Source organism: Ranitomeya variabilis, chromosome 7 (assembly GCF_051348905.1).
Source record: "Ranitomeya variabilis isolate aRanVar5 chromosome 7, aRanVar5.hap1, whole genome shotgun sequence".
In the NCBI taxonomy this organism is placed as follows: Eukaryota; Metazoa; Chordata; class Amphibia; order Anura; family Dendrobatidae; genus Ranitomeya; species Ranitomeya variabilis.
The window spans coordinates 51,169,784-51,195,453 of NC_135238.1; the positions used below are offsets into that span (position 1 = coordinate 51,169,784).

The window sequence follows — 25,670 nt, forward strand, 5'->3', positions numbered from 1 at the left end:
GCCTATCCCAAAGGAAAACACAGAGCAAACACTTGCTATATAAGCACGGTCTAATTCAAGAGAGACTCCTGGATTATTATGAAAGGTTAGAGAGAGGACATTGAGTTTTGCAATCCACCCCAACCCCCCACTGTTCATGGAATTTACACTCCTTTTTAAAAATCACCACACAATTAGGATGTAATCTTGTAAAGTGACCACAGCAGTACTACGGGCGAACTACTCCTTTATAGTAAGTATGTAGCCGGCCAAACCCCACTACTATGTACCATATTTTTTTTTACTATAAGATGCACTTTTTAGCAAGAAAAACTCTTGCTAAAAAGTGTGTTTGTCTTATAGTCCAGAGGCAGCTTCCTGTGATGGAGGAGAACGCAGAAATCCCATCCTTCTCGATCACAGTGAGAACTGCGCTCTCTCCTCCTTCCCAACACTGATCTATGTGATTGGTGCAGGGCAGGAGAGAAAGGTATCTTGACCTGAACGGAGGCTGCACATGCTGAGGAGACAAAGGACCTTCCACAAGACTAACTACAGGACCTTTCAGGTGATGTAATCAGTCACACGCCTGGAAGGAACTGCAAGATGTGGTAATGAAAACACAGTGTGTGTATGTATGTATGTATGTATGTATGTATGTATGTATGTATGTATGTATGTAGTAGATGTGTGTGTGTGTGTGTGTGTGTGTGTGTGTGTGTGTGTGTGTGTGTGTGTGTGTGTGTGTGTGTGGTAGAGATGTGTGTATATATGTATGTAGCAGAGCTGTATGTGTATGTATGCATGTAGAAGGGTTGTGTATGTATGTATGCGTTTGTGTATGTAGCAAAGCTGTGTTTGTGTATGATGATATGTAGCAGAGCTGTGTGTATATATGTATGCAGCACAGCTGTGCATGTATGTATGTATGTATATATGTATGTATGTAGCAAAGCTGTATGTGTATGTATGCATGTAGAAGAGTTGTGTATGTATGTATGCGTTTGTGTATGTAGCAAAGCTGTGTTTGTGTATGATGATATGTAGCAGAGCTGTGTGTATATATGTATGCAGCACAGCTGTGCATGTATGTATGTATGTATGCATGCATGCATGCATGTATGTAGCAAAGCTGTATGTGTATGTATGCATGTAGAAGAGTTGTGTATGTATGTATGCGTGTGTGTATGTAGCAAAGCTGTGTTTGTGTATGATGATATGTAGCAGAGCTGTGTGTATATAATACACACTGCAGAGAAACACTACCAATAGATCTATTCTACTCTAGTGCATTAAAATGAGTGATAATGACCACTACATTTTACAAGGCCAGAGAAGTTTTAATTAATAGGAAAAATATTTTTTCTACTTTCTGCTGTCTAAACCTGGAATGTGTCTTATAGCACCAAAAATACAGGTAATTAGAGTTTGTTTTATCATTTCCTTTCCACTCTCTTCAGCTGATTGTCACATCTCCCAGGGCTGCTGACCCTAGACTAGAGGTTGCAGCTCAGAGGACCTGGCGAGCAGTCCAAATTGAAAGCTCAAGGTCCACGTTTCCCACTAGAAGGAAGGGGTCATGTTGGAGGGTTTAAGACTCCAGAATGGGTACGTGATATTGGACTGTGCTGATGCAAATCAAATTGCTGAGCTCTGCCACCGTGGCTTGGAACGTAATGAGCTGAAATAATTATCGAGCAGCTTAGCAATGCACGGGGTGTCCGCCTCTAAATTCGCTTCAATTAACAGAATAATCTCCAGATGGAAAGGAGCCTTCTACTCTGGGAATAATCCTTAAAGGATGTAGCTCAATAATTTAAATTAAAAACCTAATTTCAAATCCATAAAAAGAGAAGTAATCACAATTTAAAACATTGGAAACCAGCTCGTTCTAAAGATAGCCAGTTTGGTGACGAGAAAAAAATAAATAAAAAAACCTGCTACACAAAACAAATGCAAAACATGAAAAAAAAAAACATTAAAAAAATAAAGTAAAATAAAATGTAGATATATATTTTACAAATGTGTGTAAATATTTACAGCAATTCTGTCTTCAATATAATGATAATATGGTGCCAAATAGTTAATTTATCTCACAGATTTAATTAAACTTGAGTTACAGACAAGTTACAAGTTCCCCGAATGTTATATTAAAAATAAAAGAATAAATAATACTATATATAAAAAAAAATATACCTATAGATTAAATCCTAATAATCTTAGCTGACACAAGTAAAGATAATTTATTCTTTGGGAGTAATGAGACTCTCACATTGTCCTTCATGTGACATTGCCTCCGGCTAGAACTAGAGTATTAAGTATGCAGGTTCGCTGGATAGGGGCTTAGATACTGTAGGTTTCAAAGAAAGACGGCTAAAAGGTCTAGAAGGCAACAATGGAGAAATCAATGAATTCAGGGTCCACTAACCTAACTTCAAGAGCCAGCCTTCTCGGTCAGGGTTGAAGAACGTGTGTGTCAGGTCGTTGCCGTCATCCTCTGGGATCTTGAAGGGCTCATTCTTAATACTCTCGTACAAATTCTGGAAGAAAAAAAAAAAAAAAGATATTGTACTGTAGAGTGATGAATCACATCCCAGAGAGAGAAAAAAGAAGCAAAGAGTTCGCCAGCAGGGAACACGGCACAGGTTGTGTTGTACATCCATAGGGTAATGGCCTGATCCTTCTCGTCTGCAGCGTCTTGTGCCTGTATGGTGCCGTCTTATCATAGGGCTGTGTTCACACGCAGCTTTTAACCCTAGCAGCCCTATGATGCTGTGCTCTGTCTATGCTTTCTCTGCACAATCCTTTAATCTTGCAGAGAAACAGCTGTTTCACCGGAAAGGCCGCGAGGCTGTTGGTAATGGGAGCGCTATTTTGCAAACAGATGGTTCCTTGCAATATTAAGTCGCTGAGCAGAGAAATAATAAAAAGACATTAGAGGCAAAGGAGCGGCTAGTCGCAGCATGACCACCGAGTGTGAACGCAACCTAAAGGCACCTATACATATTAGCCTATCTGCAACGTGTATGGGGGCACCGGCCGACTTACATCAGGCATGTTCCATTTTGGATCACCGATCATATTTTTTTGCCGTCAGCTTTCTCATACAGAACACAGGAGCTCGGCTGACAGCCATCTATTGGGTATGACTGTGCTAACGGTCTATCTAATCTTTGAAATTGTTCTTTTGAGGTTGGAGAATTAATCTCAGAAGCCAGATTTCACATTGACGGAAATGGGATTTTATAAAATCCTGCTCACATTAGGCTAGGGTGTAAAAAAAGATCACGTGTGTCATTACAATCATCACTCAACTGGATTCATTTCGATGATCACAAGGCTGCTTGGAATTTGTAGGACGACGGGGCTTGGCATGGCAAGCCCAAGGGCAATCATATAATGGCCGCATTTTGAGGTCCAGAATTCCAGGCCCAAACTTTGGGACTCGGCACTGGAGCATTGATGCAAATCTGTATTTATTCCACTTCAACTATGCAATCCCCAAATAAATAATATTATGTTTCATAATAGACCTTCATCAGATATACAGATTGCTGACGAGGAAAGAGTGGAAGCGAGAGAATATCAGAGCTGTATGGACTATCTGACTTCCACCCGCCCTATAGCTCTGATATTCGCTCACTTCCACCCTCTTTCTTCATCAGCAATCTGTATATCTGATGAAGGTCCTTTATGGTGGAAACTTACTTTTTTTGTTTTATACATGAACTGTACTGAATGGAAGTCAAATGCAGATTTCCATCAATGTTTGCATATCAAAACCCACAATTGGGCTTGGAATTTTGGATAGCGTAAAGAACGCAAAATATGGCCATCATAGAGTCCTATAAATAAGCCCTAAAGTTCCTATGCGTGTAAAATAGCCGAGTATTAGGAGTGCCATGCTCCATTTATGGACCAATGGTGACATCGAGCAGTCTCACAGGTGTACCTAAGGCTTTAGTCCCGCGTTCTGGCCAGGAATTTGGCACATTCATTGTTACTTTAAAGTAGAACGCCACTGGGAAGGAATGCAACCGGCTAATAATCTCCGGATGTAGAAGGGGGAAAAAAATGGAAATAGAGTTCATAAGGACACAATATACTACGGTCTACAAATGTCATTTTCTGTCGGGCAGGAAACAAATAAATATAAGCCGCTGTCAGCAATGATCGCTTCAAAATCGGGACAATCAGATCCCCTTACTCCTGTGATCGCTGGCACTGTCGCACTACTGCCAACATGTGCAGAGGATACGTCACCAGACTGTTCGTAGGATTTTATCTAAAGAAAACATTCCCTCCACTTGTTCACTGACTTACCTACTTTCTACATCCTGTTCTCTTAAAGAGAATCTGTCACCAGGCCTTGCTACCTCGCCTGAGAGCAGCATAATGTAGGGTCAGAGAACCTGATTCCAGTAATGTGTCACTGCTTGCTGCAGTTTTGATTATGGATATTTTTATGTGCTGCAGTTCTCTGAAAGTTGAGCTCTGTATAACTCCGGCCACACCACTGATCAGCTGATTTCTGTGTACACTGTGAATAGGCAGAAAGCTGTCAGTCAGTGGTGGGGGGGGCATGGTTAGACTACACCGGACGTGGTTAGACTACACAGCAGTAGGCAAAGTAGTTCTCTAGTGATAATCTCCTGCTTATAAAACACTGGATTATATAAAAACTACACTAAGCAGCCTAGGAAATTACACATCGCTAGAATCAGGGTCTCTGCCCCTACATTATGCTGATCTCAGAATAGATAGCAAAAACCTGCTGACGGAATTCCTTTAAGTCCAGAATAATGGACAATAATGTTAATAACTATCAGAAATCAATGGAGCATCACATCATGAAGAGTGGCATCTGCATGTGTATGACCTGGAGAATCAAAATGGCAGGTCGGTTTTAGCATTTAGTGAACATGGTTTAAAAAAAATTATATATTTATTTATTGTACAATTGCAGTTTTTTGACATTTCACCGCACTTAGAATTTTTTTCCATCTTTCCAATACACTATATGGTAAAACCAATGGTGCTGTTCAAAAAGTTCAACTCGTCCCACGAACAAAAAGCCGTCACACAGCCATATTGACAAAATAAAAAAAATAAAAAAATAAAAAGTATGGCTCTGGCAAGAAGGGGAGCAAGAAAACAAAAATGGAAAATCACAAGGTAGTGAAGGAGTTAAGCTAAAAATAATAATAAAAATCCTCAAAATGCCCATATCCTGTGAAATAGAAGGGTTGTGAAAGCCATCAGCGCTTTCTCCTGGGAAACAGATCCATGCCGGTGGGATCATTGGCTTCCTGTGAAAGTGGCTTTAGTGTTCCTATGGTAAAGACATTAGATGGCAACAGGAACGGATGAGACTTTATTGCATTCTCCGACGGCAGAGCCACAAACACACTGGCTCCATACAGAAAAGGAGAACCATGACCCTTGTACTGCCAAATTATGCCGTGCCCATAACCAGGATTTTGGCGATATACAGTGTTTAGTCTGTGACTTGTAATTCTTGTTCCACAAATGTGCTGAAGAATGTCATTTTTAGCTAAAACGCTCAATCCGCTCGTTCCATTTATACCTTTATACTGTAGATTGCCTGGGGGGGTAAAAAAGGGGCTTTAAAGGGCTGTTATGGTGGCCTTGTGCAATCACGCTAGGCTCCAAGATGCCTGGCAAGAAGGTCCAATATGGGTGAGAGGAAAAGTGACTGGCCACTTATAAAGGGGATGAACATTATCCTTCCCTCTTACCAAAATGTGGCGATATGCAGCAGACCCTCCATATCCTGATACCGCGCAGTAAAATCTCTCTGGCAGTCGCTTACAACAAAAGGGGACACCAGTGTCAGTCCAGACCTTTTTTTACTAGATAAAATAGGGTAATCTAGCATGTTAGATAGGTCAAATGGAGCCCAAAAATCTTTTTTTTTTTACTCAATCTATAACATATATCTGGGAGAACAAGTAAATATAGTTTCTGGCAAAATGCGAATGTGATGGGAATCCAGCCGAACATTGACAGGACAAGCTATAATCGATTTGTGTGAAAGAAAAATCAAGTTTTAGGACATTCAGGTATTTTGGGCCATCGGCCAGCAACCAACATACTTGTGCCATCAAGGGAATACTGTGACTAACAAGTGTCTTGTGCCTTCAATGTGAATTGTAACCATCAAGTGTACTGCGCACCAGTGACTGTAACCATCAAGTGTACTGTGCACCAGTGACTGTAACCATCAAGTGTATTGTGCAGCAGTGATTGTAACCATCAAGTGTACTGCGCACCAGTGATTGCAACCATCAAGTGTACTGTGCACCAGTGACTAACCATCAAGTGTACTGTGCAGCAGTGATTGCAACCATCAAGTGTACTGTGCACCAGTGACTGTAACCATCAAGTGTACTGTGCACCAGTGACTAACCATCAAGTGTACTGTGCAGCAGTGATTGCAACCATCAAGTGTACTGCGCACCAGTGATTGCAACCATCAAGTGAACTGCGCACCAGTGATTGCAACCATCAAGTGTACTGTGCAGCAGTGATTGTAACCATCAAGTGTACTGTGCACCAGTGATTGTAACCAAGTGTACTGCGCACCAGTGACTGTAACCATCAAGTGTACTGTGCACCAGTGATTGTAACCATCAAGTGTACTGTGCACCAGTGATTGTAACCATCAAGTGTACTGTGCACCAGTGACTGTAACCATAAAGTGTACTGTGCACCAGTGATCTTATAGGCTATAACTCATACAGACCATAACAAACACAGGCTTTCTGGGGTCTGCAATCACCACTCACTTCTACTATGGAAGTACACACAATCCACAATCTGCCCACCTATGAGTATGTGGGTTCCGGCTGGGACAATTCTGGATTGTGTCTCTTTCCAGAGCTGAACCGGGAGATGCATGGAGACACCTGGAAGTTTGTATTCCCCAATGTGTATGTGAGTTGTACCCCACAAGCTAGATGCAATATTCTATGAAATTTTGAAAAAGTAACTAGGTCCTGGAAATTGTGTGGCTCCAAAAAAGTACCAAATTATTGCCAGGCTTTGGTTTCTTGCTGCAGTCCGTGGCTCGGGTGGCATAAATCTAATGACAGGATGCCTTTAAAAGGGAACCCCTTTTACAAAAAACTGCATAAAGAAAAAAATCTTTAAGTTCTTAAGATGTCACCCTCGAATTTTCACTTGTTCTCCTAGCTTCCATTCATACTCCAAAATATAATTGGGTTCAGTTAAAAATGAAGGGACAAAGTTGTGAGTTTTACTAAAAGAAGGGAATGAGGAGAGCGCGTTCTTGGTACAGCACAACTGAATATGTCGGCCGGATATAAAAAGTAGTAACAAAGTTCTATAGATAAAACAATATTGTATAAATTAAGAGGATTGAATTACCCTTAATAATTCCTCTGGAAGATCGCCACCTTCATTGATTCCACGATTCATAGATATAAAACGCTCTACTGATGGTTTATCCCTCACGTTGGGGTTATGCAAACTTGTGTTCAGCATAATGATAGCGAAAGACAAGACATAGCAAGTATCTATAGGGAAAAAAATGCTGAAAGTTAATATATAAGTTGGGTTATTATCCCATACATTTTAGACGTCAGATGACCAAAAAAAGGTTCAGCTGATCGTTTGGCTGCAGCCATTTTGCTCAGAGCTCGCTCAGTTGAAAGCCCCTGTGTGCTCCAGGAGGGAGCTGCCGCCAGACATCTTTGGCGGCTTATCTCTAGAGAACAAAACGATTGACAGTTCAAAATTAGACATGCAGGATCTTTAACTCCCCCAAAATAATCTATCAGGGGGCCCCATGAAACTATCAGCTGAACCTGTCGATTTGGGCAAACGTTGGCCTATTTTAGTTTATGGGGGACGTTAAACCTTCTGTTGGGTTATTAAAGGTTCTGTTTTAACTCGTGGACCTTCTACAACCTATCTGGCCCATTGAAATAAAGATATTAAAAGAACTTTGAACTCGTGTGCAACAAAGAAAAGTTTTCAAACAATTATAGGGGCAGAAAAAAACCCACAGAAACTGAAATAAGGTAAATAAAAAAAGTGAACATTTCCTATAATGCAACAAACAAAAAAGAAAACTTGACATATAAACTTTGTAAAATAATTCTTCTAAAAAACAAAATCATCCTCGTTATTGTGCTAGGCGGCTGTGAAACACTAACCTGTGGACTGGAACACCCCAGGGTTACACAGGCAGTACCGGGATGCGAATGCTTCCATCATCCGGTCTATCTTCTGGGCTTCACCTGGTAATCTGAAGCTCCACAAAAACTGTCTGTATTATAAAAAAGAAATAAAAACCATATATAAGCATTACAGAAATGTGGAAAATGCACCAGTTTTGTCTAATGACAGCTACTACTCAGGGCTGTGGAGTCGGAGTCGTGGAGTCAGAGTCGGAGCCCATTTTGGTGGAGTCAGTGTCATGGAAATTGAAGAGTCGGAGGTTTGGCTTACCGACTCCACAGCCCTGAACAATTCTGCCATCACTTCTCTGCTCTTCTCCCCCTTATCAGAATCCTTAAACGTTATAGACCCCCCAATCCCTCCAAAGGCATCAGCCCTGTGTCTCATTTCTTCGGGTCATGTTTGCTGTCACTTTTATATTAGATTTGCAGCAACTTTTGGTAAATTGCCAATTCTCAAGACTTTGGCAAACCAGGGTAACCCACAAAATGACAAGTGCCGCCATTAGACTAGACTCTATAAGTGGTTCTCTCGTAGTGCCTGCCCTATACATAGCCTATACTTCATATGATGATTACATAAAGTACATGGGTTAAACTTCTGGGACACTATGAAATGGAAATCTTGCAATGTTTCTCTGTGTTAAACAGCGGTCTGTGTAATCAGGGGCCCACAGTGGGTGGTCTACTAATGTTAGCGCTCTATAGTCTTATGTGGCAAGGCTTATTGGCACAAAATGGTTTTCGCTAAGTAAGCATTATTGGTGCCAACTTTGGTTCTGCTTTCAATTCAGACTATTCATAGGAAAAATCAGTATAGCTATATATAATGATGTAGAGATCTATACCCAAAAGGGTAAAATATGGGGTTGATCCCTGAAGAAAAAAGGAGTCCGCAGCTCCAAGCATTGCTTAGCTAATAAGGATAAAAATGTTTTTAAAGCACATAAATTAGCAAGTTACACTTACTACTGATGCAATTCACTTCTGGAACATACCCAGTAGTACAGCTAGCAGCAGGTCGTCTACTGGTTTGTGTCACAAGACCAGTGCTGTGCAAGAAGGGGCTGGCCAACTACTCCGCTCAATAGTTAAAAGAGAGCTTGTCACCAGGTCAAACAAAAGCTTTTTCTCTTATTTTATTTTTGCTATTCCTCTGAGTATTTTTTTTATTTATTTTTTTTTTAAATCCACCATACAGTCCCAAAGACTTATTGATTGCAAATTTTTATGGTCTTTACTAAAAGGGGTGCGGCTCAGAGGATCCTCTGGGGCATGTCTCTAGGCTGCTGTGCCTATGAGCAACACCCCCTTGGGAAAAAAAACATAAAAATTAGCTTTAAGTAAAAACTGCCCATAACTCTGGAAGTGTATGGCAGATTTATTAAAATCATGACACTAATAAATGAGGGCCTGACGAGACCCAAGTTTGAAACAAAAGGTATTTCGATGTGAAGTGTATTAGTACATTGCGTATTCATTCAAGCACATTTAATGACAATCTTTTACTAGCTGGACAACCCCTACAAAAGAAGAAATAGAGATTTCCATTACAATTTTAATTTCACAGACTTCAGTAATGATTGCTACCCATGGCCAACAATAACTGTGCGGCCAGACAGATGAAGGGAGGGTCCATACATAGCGTTCTAACACTCAGAGCTAAAGGTCTGTATATTGTTCTTGCTTAGCCGCCCGTTGCTGACTGTGTCCACCTCTGGGACGGACGGGTTGTAGGAAACAGAAGACCTTATCATGTGATGATCGCTGCACTGACCTTAATGCCTGGACAAGATTCAAATCCGCAAACTCATGGAGTTCAACAAATGCTTGAAGAACCTGGATATTAAAATCATCCCTGTAACAAAAATAGAACCTATTGGAACGCGCAGAAGATTATAGATCGCTTATGGCTACGGTTCATTAATGGTCTCCAAAGGTCCCGATGTACATGTTAGATGGAAGATGGAAATACAAGAATATAAGCTACTTTTGTTAAAGGGTTATCCCAAACATTAAACATCATCAGCTTTGATAACTCGTACAATTGATGGGCATCCAGCTGCCGGGACCCTCACTGATCCTAAGAAGGATATTTTGCAACGTCCTCTGGGAATGGAGCAGTGGCCATACAAGCGCGTCATTGCTCACTGCTCCATACATTCTCTTTGGGACTACCAGAGATAATGGAGTACATCGTTCAGCTTTCTCCAGCAGTCCCATACATAATGAAAAGTGATGGAGTGCTCCATTCCAATGGGGAATTTCAGAGCTTTTTAATTTTTTTTTTTAAATAGCGGAGGTCTCAGTGTCCAGAACCACACCAATCTGCTAGTTACCACCCAACCTTAAGATAGGTGGTAAGAATTAATGCTTGGAACAATCCTTTAAGGTTTATAATACTAGCAATGCCTTAACAAAATAAATATCCATTAAGCTCCGTCAGTTTCGTCTGTTTTCTTCATTGAATGAACTTGCTGGCGTTCCCATAACTATAATACCAGGGTTTGTGATCACTAGGCAGACATGCAGTGGCAGCTCGCTAGAGCCGGGTCATGGACTTAAATGGTTTAACACATGTCCGCATTCCTAAATCATTGTGAGTATAAATCAGGATTACACAACCGGGGCATTCAGGGACGGGTGAGTGACAGCTGATGGCTGCTGGGGCTGCCAAGAGAAGGATTTTTGTGCCTCCGCTACACTGGGTGTCTAGTGATGGAGTGCAGGAGGTAACTTTCGAGCCATTAACCCATTTAGAAAGTGTCACCATTTTCTATAAACAGGAATCAGGACTGTGTGGTGTAACGGAGTTGTGCAGTTTAAAAAATAAGGAGAGTTGACGCGTTGTATAATATAAAGTTCCCACGTTGGGCATTTATGGCATATCCATAAAAACGTCTGAGAGATGCAGGTCTCATTTCTGTAAAGAATGGATTCCCTATGACCTAAAGAGATCACCGACCCCCGAGTCCAGGAAAAGAGAGGTGGCAGCTCTCCGATTTAGGACCTGCATCTCAGACATTTAAATGGTATTCTCAAGTTTGGATGTTATCCTCTATCCATGTGATAGGAGATAACTTCCCAATCGCTGATGTCTGACCACTTTGACCCCCCCACCGATCTTGAAAACCAATATCGAATGTGACTGGAGCAATGGTCAATCGTGAACACTTCTGCTACATTCATTATTAATTGGACTGCCAGAGATAGATGAGCGGTGTGCTTGGCTGGTCTACGGCGCTTCTATAAGAACAAGTGAAGGAGAGGTGCACGTCATCTACCACCACTCCATTGACATGGGGTTCTTCAGAGCCCAGGTTCTCAGGATTGGTGGAAATTCCAGATATTGGACCTCAATGATCGGGAAGTTATTGGATAATTTCCAAGCTCAAGAAAAAAAAAAAATCCCACTTAAAGAGATCAATGACCCCCAAGTCCAGGAAAAGAGGGATGGCAGATCTCTTCAATCGCTTCTATGAAAGTAGCAGAAACTGATTAACATGACAGTGTGGATGTGCCCACAACTCACATAGATGGCTATCCTTAATTTAGTCTCTACAATGATGTTTCCAAACTCGAGAAAAATCCTTTAAGTCCATATACCATAAACGTCCAAGGTAGAAATATCCCTTTACATACGAGTACCCTTTTACTCTCAGCAACTAATTATGTTGAAGCACCTTTTACAGAGGTCCTTCAAAACCTAAAGTGGAAACAAATTGGGTGCTATGGGGTACTACTATGCTTCTCAAGTTATCTGCTTGCAGTCTTTCAATATGCTCTTGGTCCTACTACTAAATTTGTCCCATAATCATTAACTTTTATTTTGGACTACAAGCAAGAAAAGGGCTCAGGGATTCTTCTTGACACTACAATGTGTCTCCTTTGTAGCAAAGGCTTGATAGAAATACATCAGGCAACTACTGTACCTACGGATGAGGTGGTTAAGAAAAGTGAAATTTTGCATGCATGGCTGTCCTGCATTCCATGGTTACGTCAGTCCACACCTACATCGAGGAACTTCACCTTAAAGCCTCCTTACTAGAACGCAATGCTTCCTGCTAAAGCGAGCAATCAAGTCCACCAGCCAGCGGCCGGGCTAAATAACAGGAATATCCAGCTTGCTCTGGATCTGTGGCTATGTCTCAACCAAGCCCATTAGGACGGCACTAAAAAAGGGAGTGTGATCATAAAAGGGGACACTAGCTTAGAAATAAATGAAGCCCATATATAAAGAAATGCAAGCAATAGTTAAATTGAACAGAACTATGTAAGGAAAAAAAAAATGAATTTGTGTTTACTAAACTGTATGTTCCAAATAAAAAACAATGTACTAAAAGATTGTGGGAAAAAAAGGCACTAAACTTAGCAAATGACGTAGCCCTAAACCAGTCTCGAATCCAAAAGTGAAAATATTTGGTTTAATCTCCATACACAAACGGTTTCAGCCTAGATAGCATCCAGGCGCAGGTTCTGCAAAGTTAATAAAAAAAAATATTATTCTCAATGCAGAGCTTGTGTGCCCAAATGTGTACGCTGGCGCCAGGACAAGTTCCTATAAAGGAGCCATAGCGGCGTGGCGGATAGCGAGCACAGTCCGTGTGTTTGGCAAGCATAGCAGATTTAGAGGCCAAGACGTCTATTCAAATAGAACTAAAACCTTCGCTAGAGAGAGAAAATATGAACAGCATTGCTAGAGACAAAATCGGGGTGGAATGGGACGAAAACCAAGAGGTCTTCCGAATGACACTTTTTGGTCTGGAATCAGTTCGGATTCTGTTGGGGAATATGTCAGAAATGAAACCGTACACCCAACCGGGATGGGTCTTCCCATCAGATTATTAGTTATAATCTACGGACATGACAAGGAGGCAATTTAATTATGTAAAAATCATACAATGGGATTTTATGGTCTTTATTTTTAGATTCTGTCTCTCACAGGTGAAGCGTAAAAATTGCAGACTGCTCTATTCTTTGTAGGTGGGAAAACGTTAACATCGGCAGTGTATCAAATACTTATTTTACCCACTGCTTCCCAATATGGGGCCCAGGATAGGAGACATATATACCAGGATGGGCCACACACACAGGATGGGGCCAGGATGAAGGACACACATACATATATATATATCTCATGATGGGGGCCAGGTCCAAATGTTGAATCGGGGCCCATTAGACTCTAGTTAGGTCACTGCTTCCGTCTACATTCCTCATTAGTGCATATGGAAACCACAGGGGGTTCGCTTGCTTAGGACCCTCCTCTATAAGCCACCAAACAGCAGTTCTCCCTCTGGCGCCTGGGGCGGTCTTTTTTTTTTTTTTTTAATGCCCGCCACAATTTTTCTTAAAACAAAACTCCGTCTAGACACGTCTGCTTTCTCCGCAGTTTTCTGAAGGTCTCTGGAGCCGGAACCACGATGATCAGCTGATTGTCACCACGGCTTCCATATTAAAAAGATTAGCTTTGATGTGACAGATCCTCTTAATATACAATCATGCCATTCATTGCAGGCTATTGCTCCCTGTAATCAGCCACTTCAGCCTCGGCAGGTTCGGACAATATAAATAACTCACAAGAAGTACAGGAAAATTCTTGCCGTCATGATCGGCACTTAGTCTTGCACATCTCCAGTTCTGAATCATTTACATACATATCATCTGAATGATATCAGCTTTCTTTTTTTTATAATCCGCACTTTTACAAGCTGCTGACTTTAGGGCTCGACATGACTCATTAACTTTCGATTTCTTGATACAGGATGCAGAATTTCCAGTCTATCTCAGCGAAAGACGAGCGCATGTTTAATATCAAGGGTATCAATTTACCTTTCTCCCAAGTAATCACCGATGACAGTTTTGTTGAGACCTTCACCTTTGTATAGAAACTGTGCTATATCCTCCGGAGTGTTCTGCAGCAAGTCGTTCTCTATCAGGAATTGGATGCCCTGTTAATAAAAGAAAAAAAAAACATAAGCCCACAATGTTACCATCGACACAATGCCGTTCTTTCCCTATGTGCCAGATATTACAATCTATATTTCATCCAGTGCATACAAGTCTATAACGGTCACTAGAAGATACCTGTCCATCACACACATGTGGCATATGTGAAGGACCGGTATCTTCCAGGGTTCCTTATGGGGAAGCAATTCCCTAACCTTGGACTCTATACACATGGACGCCTGATGAAGAATGTACTACTCGAAACATTGCTATTTACACCTGTACTTAATATAGTGCAAATATTGGACACGAGACTCAAAAAAGTGCCATTTGGTGTGCAGTTCCTCCTCTCCTTTCTTGACCATCTCTTTAAAAAGTACAGCAAAACATCTTGTCGCTATATGGAAGTCTTAAGCTATTACATCTAAAGGCTTCGCAAAGGGAGGATGCATTTGGTCTCTGAACCATTAAAACCAAGTAAGAACATGTTGTTCCGACTCACTGCCAGATAAAAGCTCGCTCCATTCCGTCCATTTACTTAAAACATTCTAAACATATGACAACCATTAACAGCGCACAGTAAGGTTTGCCCAGATCCGCCTCAGCCCACACTAAATCCACTTCTCTCCGATTAATCGGGAGTGGACGGGCAAAACGCAGGAGGCAGACTCATCCCTCCGGTACCAAAGAAACAAACCCTTGTGTGCATCTGTCTGCAGACGGCAGCCTATATATCGGCATATCTGGCTCATACTAAAACACTGCCCAAATGTGTACTTAAAAAAAACATTTTAGGATAGGAGACGCTTTATACTGGGGTATGGAAATCAGATGTGGACATTACACACCAAAAAAGAAACAATCGCATAAATAGAATACAAAAAGAAAACAAGAGTTATGCATTTTTCGTCAGGGGTTTCGATGTCTGCGGTCAAAAATAAAAAAAAAAAAAATCCCAAAACCTGATAGACCCCATGATAAAAAGCCTATTATGGTCAACAAGTATCATTAGAAAATGGGCGGGTCGGGGTTCTGTTTGGAGAATAAAGCGAGTTACATTTCAGGGGTAATATTAGTACGGTATATTTAAAATAAACAAATAACATTAAATTACCTTTTTGGGATCCATATTGAATTTTTTTCTTCCCATGGCAATCTGTTTATTTCTCTGGGTGGTTTTGCTAAAAAAAAAAAAAAAAAGATAAAAATAATAATTAAAAAAAAATAATTAAAAAAACTGCTTTTACAAACCGTAAAACACACATTATAGAAAAATCATAAATCACAATATACTGATAAAAAAAGGACTTTTTAGACCGTCTAATGAGGTTACTGAAGACAGAAAATGGATGCAGTCATCAGGTTTACTGTGATTTTCTCCGGAAGCATTAAGAGGCCACCACTAATTGATCTGAATGAGAAAGCCGCAGCAGCCGAGCGCCTGTCCTCGCTGTATATTTGTATGGTAAAATCCCTGACATCACAAGTATTATACCATATTTCTTTCTCGGTTTACATTTACAAGAGGGGATTGGCATGATGCCCGTCTAAACATCATGAAACAGCTACAAATGCAGTAAATTATACACGTGCAGTAAAATCCCTTCACTCTGGCATCAGCGAGACCTGACAGACCAAAGACGGCCATAACATACAGGATGCGAGACCTATGCAGGTAATGGGCCCTCCGCCGCCTGCAAAACTGTAGACAGTTACCGTATATAGGAGCATTGTAGCGGTATGTATACATACTTTGGCCACTGTTAATGCAAGTTTTTATTGTATTGTGTGCCACTCCTGGGTGGTCCTTAACCCTAAAAGGTTCCTCCCTCTTTGCAGTAAGCGATCCAAACCTCTCCCCCACCAATAAAGAGAATCTGTCATCAGGATTTCACATACCCAACGAAATGACATGCATATAAAGGAGCTTTAATGTTGAGCAAATCCTTAGCTTTTTTGCACAAATCCGTTTTGCTGTTTTATAGAAATTCATAGTTGAAATTTTATGCTAATGAGTTGTAACTGCAGTGAGCCGGCCCTGCACTTACAGCTCTCCTGCTTCTCTCCCTATTCCCCGCCCGCTGTCTGCCTCCTTTTGCTTCTCTGCCTACTCCCCGCCCACTCTCTGCCTCCTTTCGCTTCTCTCCCTACTCCCCGCCCGCTGTCTGCCTCCTTTCGCTTCTCTCCCTACTCCCTGCCCCCTCTCTGCCTCCTTTTGCTTCTCTCCCTACTCCCCGCCCACTCTCTGCCTCCTTTTGCTTCTCTCCCTACTCCCCGCCCGCTGTCTGCCTCCTTTCACTTCTCTCCCTACTCCCCGCCCGCTGTCTGCCTCCTTTCACTTCTCTCCCTACTCCCCGCCCGCTGTCTTGCCTCCTTTTGCTGACTGACAGGTCACTGAAACAGGAGTCAACTGACAGTAAGGCTAGGGTCACATTGCGTTATGTGACCGCGTTTAACGGACTACGTTACACCGCGGCATAACGCGGTGTTAACGTAGTCCGTTAACGCCGCCATAGCCTGTAATGGTGAGCGCATCGCTAGCGCACGCCCACATTGGGCGTGCGCTAGCGATGTCGCGTCATTTGAGTGACGGACCTCGGACGCTGCTTGCAGCGTCCGCGGCGCGCCCGAGGTCCGTTCTTCGCTAGTGCAGATCGGGGATTTGCGCTAGCGGGGACACCGAACGAGGACCCTAGGGAAGCATTGCGTTAGCGCAACCCGCTAGCGCTATGCGCTAAACGGATTGCCCTAACGCAATGTGACCCTAGCCTAAGAGATGGGAGGTAGGCAGCGAGTGGAGAAAAGCAGAGAAGCAGGAGAGGTGTAAGTGCAGTGCCAGCTCACTGCACTTACAAACATTCACATACCGTTTCAATTATGTATTTCTCACAAAAATGCAAAAAGGATTTCACCCCTGCTTCAAGTTTAGGGACTGCTCTCAAGCACTTCCGGAGGCAGTGGGTGCACAAATCAAACTTCATTTGCGCATTCATGCTGCTAATAAAACACTACAGATAGGTATGCAAAATATCCACATTATACTTTTTTTAGGATCTTGAATTCTATGGTTGTGAAAATCTGGTCCTTATGAAGTCTGAAAAATACACAATAAATTACATCATGTTGTCGTTGATCAAAAACTAGGCCAAAATGCAGAAGAGTGGGTGAGAAATGAAGTACCGTACACCATTACTGCTTCCATATGAATTAAGAGGGTAAGTAGCAGCCTGGCACTGCTTGTCAAATGCTCGATTAATACTTCATCAGTGAACGTGACCACCTCTATAAAAGCAGAAGGTTTTGCAGTTTGTTGGTTGCAGTTCACTGCTCTGGGGCAATCAGGCATGTGTTTACACATTGACAAGGATGCAGGAAACCAGCAATGATCTTAGAGAAGCAATTTTCGCTACCCATCAATCTAGGAACAGTTATAGAGCCATTTCCAAGCTATTTGGAGTCCATCATTCTACAGTAAGAAATGTATTCACAAGTGAAAAACTATCAAGACAGTTAATCTTCCCCAGAATGGAGAGCTCAGCAAATTCACGCCTGCGTCAGAACATACAATGGTCAGAAAAATTGCACACAAACCCAAGAGTTACAGCTCAGACTCTAAAGGCCTCAGTTACCATGATAAATGTTCAAGTTCCTGACTGTACAGTTAGAAAATTACTGAATAGAACTGGCTTATTTTCCATAAGAAAGCCTCCTTTTTTAAAAAAAACATAGCAGCAAGTAAGGTTTACCAAGTTCCATCTGAACCAACCACATGACATCTGGAAAAACGTCCTTTAGACAGTCAAGAGATGTTTGGCCATAATGCTCTGCACCACGTTTAGCGAGAACCCGAAAACCAAACAGCACATCAGCACAAACAACTCATATGAGCTGTAAAGCACGCTGCTGGAAGGCTGATGAGTTGGGATGGCTTTGCAGCCACAGGACCTGAGCACCCTGAAGTCATTGAGTCGACCATTACCCCTCTGTATACCAAAGTATTCTAGAGTCAAAAGTAAGGCCATCTATCCAAAACTAAACTGTTTAATGCTACAGAACAATAGTCCCACCAGCAAATCTACATCTCAATGCCCATGTCAATCCCACAGTCCTTAATTTCATGATCCAGGGATGTCTTCTGACAGGTCACGCCTGGAGCCAAGAAACCTGGATCGGGAATAACTCCCTGTACACATGAGCAGACTTTACAGGGTGTCCCACTCTATAGAGGTTCTTGGGAAGGTCATGGCAATCGGCGCCTGGTATCCAACCTTGTGGGCAGGCAGCAGATACCAGTAGATCCCCTATATTGGTGAGATTCTGTGGGTAACGGGAGTATAGCAACAAGCTGGACAATTTATGTATTCCATCCATCATTATTCTACGTACCCTTTCTGCTGGGGCTTTCATGAAAAAAAAAGCTGAAGTGAATACAGACAAAGTTTCTCAGGACTTCATCTTCTGTCTCACCAGAAATAGCAGAACATTATTATAATTTTTTTTTTTTGCAGATATGGGTGGGAGTAGGGTCCCTTCAGCTGATGGGCCTTACAGCAACGGATTTGCTTGCTACCTTGTATCTTGTGCCTTCATTTATGGAACTCAAATTCCTCGAAGGTCTAGCCAACACCCCATAGGTTTTGGAAGGTGTTTGCTTAAGCCAACCAGACTTACAGAAAATTGCAAGCACATGTTCACCCTCCAAGCGCGACCTTTACAGAAGTAAAAAGCTACATACAGCAAGTAATGGTCACTGATTTGCCATTTTAAAAAGCGTACAGTAGTGCTTCCTCCTTAGATGTTGTCCCATGACTTATTTTCCAGGGCGAAAGTTCGGCTGAATGAGTGTTTTTATTCATTTAAGGAACGCCAATATCCTGCTTCTAGCACTTCCCACCAAAATTACACACAATATCCTGTCTTACACTTGGCGGCTTTGTGTTGCCTGTGGGCTATCTGCATGCCGACAATCACGAGAAGCCTTTAAAATAGAACATTAATTGGTTTCCTCGCTGTTCTAATCATGGCTCTTCAGAAACCTAAAATATTAATGTGACATGAAATCTAATTCTCCACTGTCTTATAAGCGGTTCCGTGTAATTTGAGTTGATCATTGCTGTAGGAGCTAAGAGAACTAAAAACGCCGGCTCGGAGGAGAAACACAAGATTATAAGGCTGATGTACAGATCACATTGTTGGATGCATTTTTTTCCCCCAGGAATTGCGCCCTTTTTACTTGTAGAGTATGTGGACCACGTGCTTCACCTTCACGAGCCGCACCAAAGGAAAGCACATTGCAAAAATGTCAGCTCAGTGGGGTCCGACACATGTGCCCTGACTGCCGGAAGTAAACGGGGTCCGGAGCCAGAACGATAAAGCCCCATTCACAGTTAAGTGCCCGTTCCTTGGTTGGGTAGCTCAGCTTCCATTCACTGCAGTGAGAGCTGAGCTGTATTATCCAAGAACGGCCACTACATAGTGTGTACAGTGCTGGTGCGCAATCCACACACAGTGTGCTTCAAGAAACATGCAGGTCCGACCCCCGACCCTCGTCTGTTGCGTGTGAACGCAGCGTAAATAAAGTGTAATTAAACTGCTGATGACTTGGTACCACACCCAGGACTCCTCCGCAAGTTACATCTAACTATCCCTAATGTCTGTTGGCACTGCCACTCTACAGGCGGCAAACTAGATCACATAGTTTTATAATGTCTGATGATGACTGTTCCCTAATGGAGGGAGGCAGCACTTTACAATTATTTGACTATGAATGAATGAATGAATGAATGAATGAATGAATGAATGAAGCTTCTCCTTATCCACTGCAATGTTGAAACAGACAGGGCACAGACTGCTATTTGTGCCAGCAGTGATTTTTTTTCATGAACCCATAGATCTGTATTGGAGATTTTAATCTGGAACTTTAATCAAAGACCTATATCTCCATGATTTTTTTGAGGACCAATAAAATTAAAAAAGAAAAAAAAAAAAAAACACAAGAAGAGAAAACAGACATATGAAAAGATCGATAGAGCACAAACTCGTTATAATTTATCCATAATAAACACGGCTACAACATACACGTATTCTTGCCGACATAAATGCAGATGGAAACTTTAGACCTCATTACACATCAATATCTCCGGAATATTCTATCGGATACATTTCAAAGTGGGATAGGCATTATTGGAGCCAAAGAGAAAGTGAAAACACCAATATATGTACAAAGTAACATTGGGATGACATATGACAACTCTCTGTGCGTATCTAGAGAGTTAACTGTGTATATATACATATACAGTACAGACCAAAAGTTTGGACACACCTTCTCATTTAAAGATTGTTCTGTATTTTCATGACTATGAAAATTGTACATTCACACTGAAGGCATCAAAACTATGAATTAACACATGTTGAATTATATACTTAACAAAAAAGTGTGAAACAACTGAAAATATGTCTTATATTCTAGGTTCTTCAAAGTAGCCACCATGTCACGCTCGCTCCCAGACTGGTTGGTGCGGGGGTGTGGCCCCACTGGACCACAGACCAGACTTCCCTGGAAGGGGCGTAACTAAGTAGCTTCCTTGGTCTTCACTGGAGCCTCCGATGAAGAGGTCAGACTTGTGCGGCAGGTAGCTACCAGGTACCACTCCAGGGTGGTGTCTGGCTGAGGCTGCTGATCCCACCGGGGAACGGAACATAGACAGGTAGGCAAGCGGGCACGGCTGGCACTCTGGCAGGCGGGCACGGCTGGCTCTAGCAGGACAGGCGGACAAGGCTGGTACACTGGAAGAACCAGTAGGGACCGGTCTGCAGGCAGGTATGTAAAACAGGTAAGAACCTGTTCAGACAGGAAGACTTATGAATAGGTAGAGAAAGGCCGCAAGAGCAGATGCAGAGCAAAAGCACAGGAGCTAGAGAAAAGGAACAGAAATGCAGAAGGCGGAGCCAAGAGCAGGGGCCGGGGCCAAGCACAGAAATGCAGGAGGTGGAGCCAAGTGCCGAAACGCAGGAGGCGGAACCAAGAGCAGAAGGTGGAACCAAGTGCGGAAATGCAGGAGGCAGAGCCAAGAGAAGGAGGCGGAGCCAAGTGTGGACACGCAGGAGGCGGAGTCAAGAGCAGACGTGGAGCCAAGAGCAGAAGGCGGAGCCAAGAGCAGAGACGCAGGAGGCGGAGCCAAATGTAGAGACGCAGGAGACAGAGCAGGGAAGAACCGCAAGAAGCGGAGCAAGGTAAAACCGCAAGGAGCAGAGCCACAGAGCAAAGCCACAGAGTGCAGAGCTGAGAGCAGAGCAAAGTCAGAGGGCAGAGCTGAGTGCAAAACCACAGAGTGCAGAGCAAGGTCACAGAATGCAGAGCTAGGAGCAAAGCAAGGTCGCAGAGAGCAGAGCCAAAAGCAGAGCAAAGCAAGACAGAGTGCAGAGCAGAGCAAAGCTAGATACAGAGTACGCACAGCAGAGAAAGCAAACCAAGACAGGGATATAAACGAACACAGAAACAGGACTAGACTAAGAGAGTTAGGAACAAGACAAGGCACAGAGACATGGACACAAGCCAGGACACGACGCCCCTCTGGGTGGCGAACATAGGCCAGGGTACGAAGCCCCACTGGGTGGCTACACAGGACACAGACCAGGGTACAACGCCCCCCTGGGTGGCAGACACGAGAGTAAAAGAAACAGGGCCTTGCACCTCAGCAGCTATGAACTGACTGAGGAAGTAAGTTGCACATGCCCCCACCAATGGGTGGGGATCTCTTAAATACAGGAAGCCTCATGGCAATTGGCCGGGGACACCTTAGGTGCACACAGACTCAATAAGACACAGGAGTTGCCAGCGCCGTCCCCCTATGCACACAGACAGAGCATGCACAGAGCAAACAGCAGACATTAGGCACACAGCATGGAGCTGGCAGCAGAGAGAAGTCACAACAAGGCCCAGAGAAGTAAGGGAGTTTGAGTGTAATGCAGGTGGGGAATGGGTGGCCATGCAGCGATGCCAGCAGAGTTGTTACACACCTTTTGCTTACATGACTGCTTTGCACACTCTTGGCATTCTCTTGTTGAGCTTCAAGACGTAGTCACCGGGAATGGTTTTCACTTCACAGGTGTGCCCTGTCAGGTTTAAAGGGACTCTGTCACCTGAATTTGGAGGGAACAATTTTCAGTCATATGGGCGGGGTTTTTGGGTGTTTGATTTACCCTTTCCTTACCCGCTGGCTGCATGCTGGCTGCAATATTGGATTGAAGTTCATTCTCTGTCTTCCATAGTACATGCCTGCACAAGGCAATCTTGCCTTACGCAGGCGTGTACTATGGAGGACAGAGAATGAACTTCAATCCAATATTGCAGCCAGCATGCAGCCAGCGGGTAAGGAAAGGGTGAATCAAACACCCGAAAACCCCGCCCATATGACTGAAAATTGTTCCCTCCAAATTCAGGTGACAGAGTCCCTTTAATAAGTGGGATTTCTTGCCTTATAAATGGGGTTGGGACCATCATTTGTGTTGTGCAGAAGTCTGGTGGATACACAGCTGATAGTCCTACTGAATAGACTGTTAGAATTTGTATTATGGCAAGAAAAAAAGCAGCTAAGAAAAACAAGTGGCCATCATTACTTTAAGAAATAAAGGTCAGTCAGTCCGAAAAATTGGGCAAACTTTGAAAGTGTCCCCAAGTGCAGTGGCAAAAACCATCAAGTGCTACAAAGAAACTGGCTCACATGAGGACCGCCCCAGGAAAGGAAGACCAAGAGTCACCTCTGCTTCTGAGGATAAGTTTATCCGAGTCACCAGCCTCAGAAATCGCAGGTTAACAGCAGCTCAGATTAGAGACCAGGTCAATGCCACACAGAGTTCTAGCAGCAGACACATCTCTACAACAACTGTTAAGAGGAGACTTTGTGCAGCAGGCCTTCATGGTAAAATAGCTGCTAGGAAACCACTGCTAAGGACAGGCAACAAGCAGAAGAGACTTGTTTGGGCTAAAGAACACAAGGAATGGACATTAGACCAGTGGAAATCTGTGCTTTGGTCTGATGAGTCCAAATTTGAGATCTTTGGTTCCAACCACCGTGTCTTTGTGCGACACAGAAAAGGTGAACGGATAGACTCTACATGCCTGGTTTCCACCATGAAGCATGGAGGAGGAGGTGTGATGGTGTGGGGGTGCTTTGCTGGTGACACTGTTGGGGATTTATTCAAAATTGAAGGCATACTGAACCAGCATGGCTACCACAGCATCTTGCAGCGGCATGCTATTCCATCCGGTTTGCGTTTAGTTGGACCATCATTTATTTTTTAACAGGACAATGACCCCAAACACACCTCCAGGCTGTGTAAGGGCTATTTGACCAAGAAGGAGAGTGATGGGGTGCTACACCAGATGACCTGGCCTCCACAGTCACCAGACCTGAACCCAATCGAGATGGTTTGGGGTGAGCTGGACCGCAGCAAAAGGGCCAACAAATGCTAAGCATCTCTGGGAACTCCTTCAAGATTGTTGGAAGACCATTCCCGGTGACTACCTCTTGAAGCTCATCAAGAGAATGCCAAGAGTGTGCAAAGCAGTCATCAAAGCAAAAGGTGGCTACTTTGAAGAACCTAGAATATAAGACACATTTTCAGTTGTTTCACACTTTTTGTTCAGTATATAATTCCACATGTGTTAATTCATAGTTCTGATGCCTTCAGTGTGAATTTACAATTTTCATAGTCATGAAAATACAGAAAAATCTTTAAATGAGAAGGTGTGTCCAAACTTGGTCAGTACTGTAAAATTATATATATATATATATATATATATATATATATATATATATATATATATACATATACACACACACACACATACATACATATATACACACACACACTTTTTTTTTTTTTTTTTTTTTACAAAGTGTATACACAGTACATGATTTTCATATGACCAGCGGTTCCAAAAATTGAAGGATCTGTATATTTGCAGATAAGTACACTAAACAACAGTTTACATTTTTATTAAAAAGGTGCATTTAAAAGTGCAAAGTGCCCAATGTAACTGTGACCTCGATCACTAAATGAGCAAGCCGTTAGCTCATCAGGTGATCGGATAGTTTATGCATACAAATGATGGGCATCAGCAGCATATCACCATATAACAGGGAATGTGCCACTAATGACATGATGATGTACGGGGACAGAACGATCGTATTAACATGCTCGTCGGCTGGGTAAACAGTCAGTCTTATACAGACGTCTGACTGCGTCCTTCATCGGACTGTAATGCATGGACTGACCAGGGACTCTCCCGACCAGAGAGTGACAGCTGCATAGAAATATATGAAGGAGTCACGCTGCGGTCAGGAGAGCCAGCGGCAGTCCGTGCATTAAGGTCCGATTTATACGGCCATTTGACAGTGCCCCAAGAAGGATCAATTGACTTGTATATAGTCAATTAGCGGCTTCTTAACAATCCAATATCAGTCCATCTGAATTCACCTTAGAGCCATGTTCACACGGTCAGTATTTATAAGCCAAAATCAGAAGTGTAACAATAAGAGGAAAAGTATAATAGAAACACGTCACCACTTCTGTATTTATCACCCACTCCTGGTTTGGGCTTTGAAATACTGACCAAATACTGAATGTGTGAACGTGGCCTTATTATAATAAATATCATTTAAAAGAAAACAAAACACTACTTTGAGACTTCTCATTGCTGTGGTGGCTGATAACAGGGAACAATAAGCAACATTCAAGTGCGATTAAACTGGACATAAGAAAGACTATACATTAAGTGTCACTTTAGCCCATAATTGCCAAGACCTGACATTTACCAGAAGCAGATCTCCGGTCTACACTGGTAACAATCCTCTGATTGCGGTTTGATAATAAATCGGTAATCTACTCGCTGCCCTTTAGACCAGTGCATCCAAGAACCTGCGACAGAAGCACTATAAGTGTGAATGGCGCTTACCTTTCTTCTACAGATGTCAGATTGTCAATCTCAGTCATCACCTCGGCAATCTCGCACTTCAGCCTCTGTATAAAGTGGAGAGAGAGCAGTTACATCCAAGTTGCTGACTTTTACATGTGGGAGTTGCTAAAGTTTCCGGATTCTGACACAAGACTAGGATTAAGGCGGATTTAACATCACTGGTCAATGACGTTCCCGTAAGGTTCCTATATAAACCACTGTTCGGAAGGATCGACATAAAACACTTCAAAAGTGTCGGACAGAAAACTTTTTGTTTGTGCGTAAAAATCAAATCGAAAACAAAAAAGAAGAAATGCGACAAGAATGAAAGAGGAAATTGTGCGAAGAAAACGGGGAGCTTTGTTAAAATGGCGTGAGCAAAACCGGCAAACATATTTCCTCTCTAATTCACCAAAGCCGCGGCCGCGCTTAATTAACCAAGTACGGCAAAACTTCCCAAACATAGATGTGTGGATGATAAGTGCAGAGCACAGCGGCCGGGCTGGACATCTGGGATAGGCTACGTGCACGAGTGATGACAGTGAGAAAAAAAAAGCACT

At 42.6% G+C, this 25,670-nt stretch overlaps 1 protein-coding gene across 1 annotated transcript in view; it reads right to left on the reverse strand.

Annotated features, from left to right (window-relative positions):
* The window catches only part of LOC143785923 (cytohesin-3), a 118,313-nt gene that overhangs the window by 30,667 nt on the left and 61,976 nt on the right, over positions 1-25,670 (reverse strand). The window contains exons 3-9 of the mRNA XM_077275067.1: positions 25,111-25,175; positions 15,265-15,331; positions 14,034-14,152; positions 9,982-10,062; positions 8,181-8,293; positions 7,390-7,538; positions 2,408-2,519 (exon numbers count right to left, since the gene is read on the reverse strand). Of these exons, the coding sequence (XP_077131182.1) occupies positions 2,408-2,519; positions 7,390-7,538; positions 8,181-8,293; positions 9,982-10,062; positions 14,034-14,152; positions 15,265-15,331; positions 25,111-25,175 (706 nt within the window). The remainder of the gene's footprint in view (positions 1-2,407; positions 2,520-7,389; positions 7,539-8,180; positions 8,294-9,981; positions 10,063-14,033; positions 14,153-15,264; positions 15,332-25,110; positions 25,176-25,670) is intronic.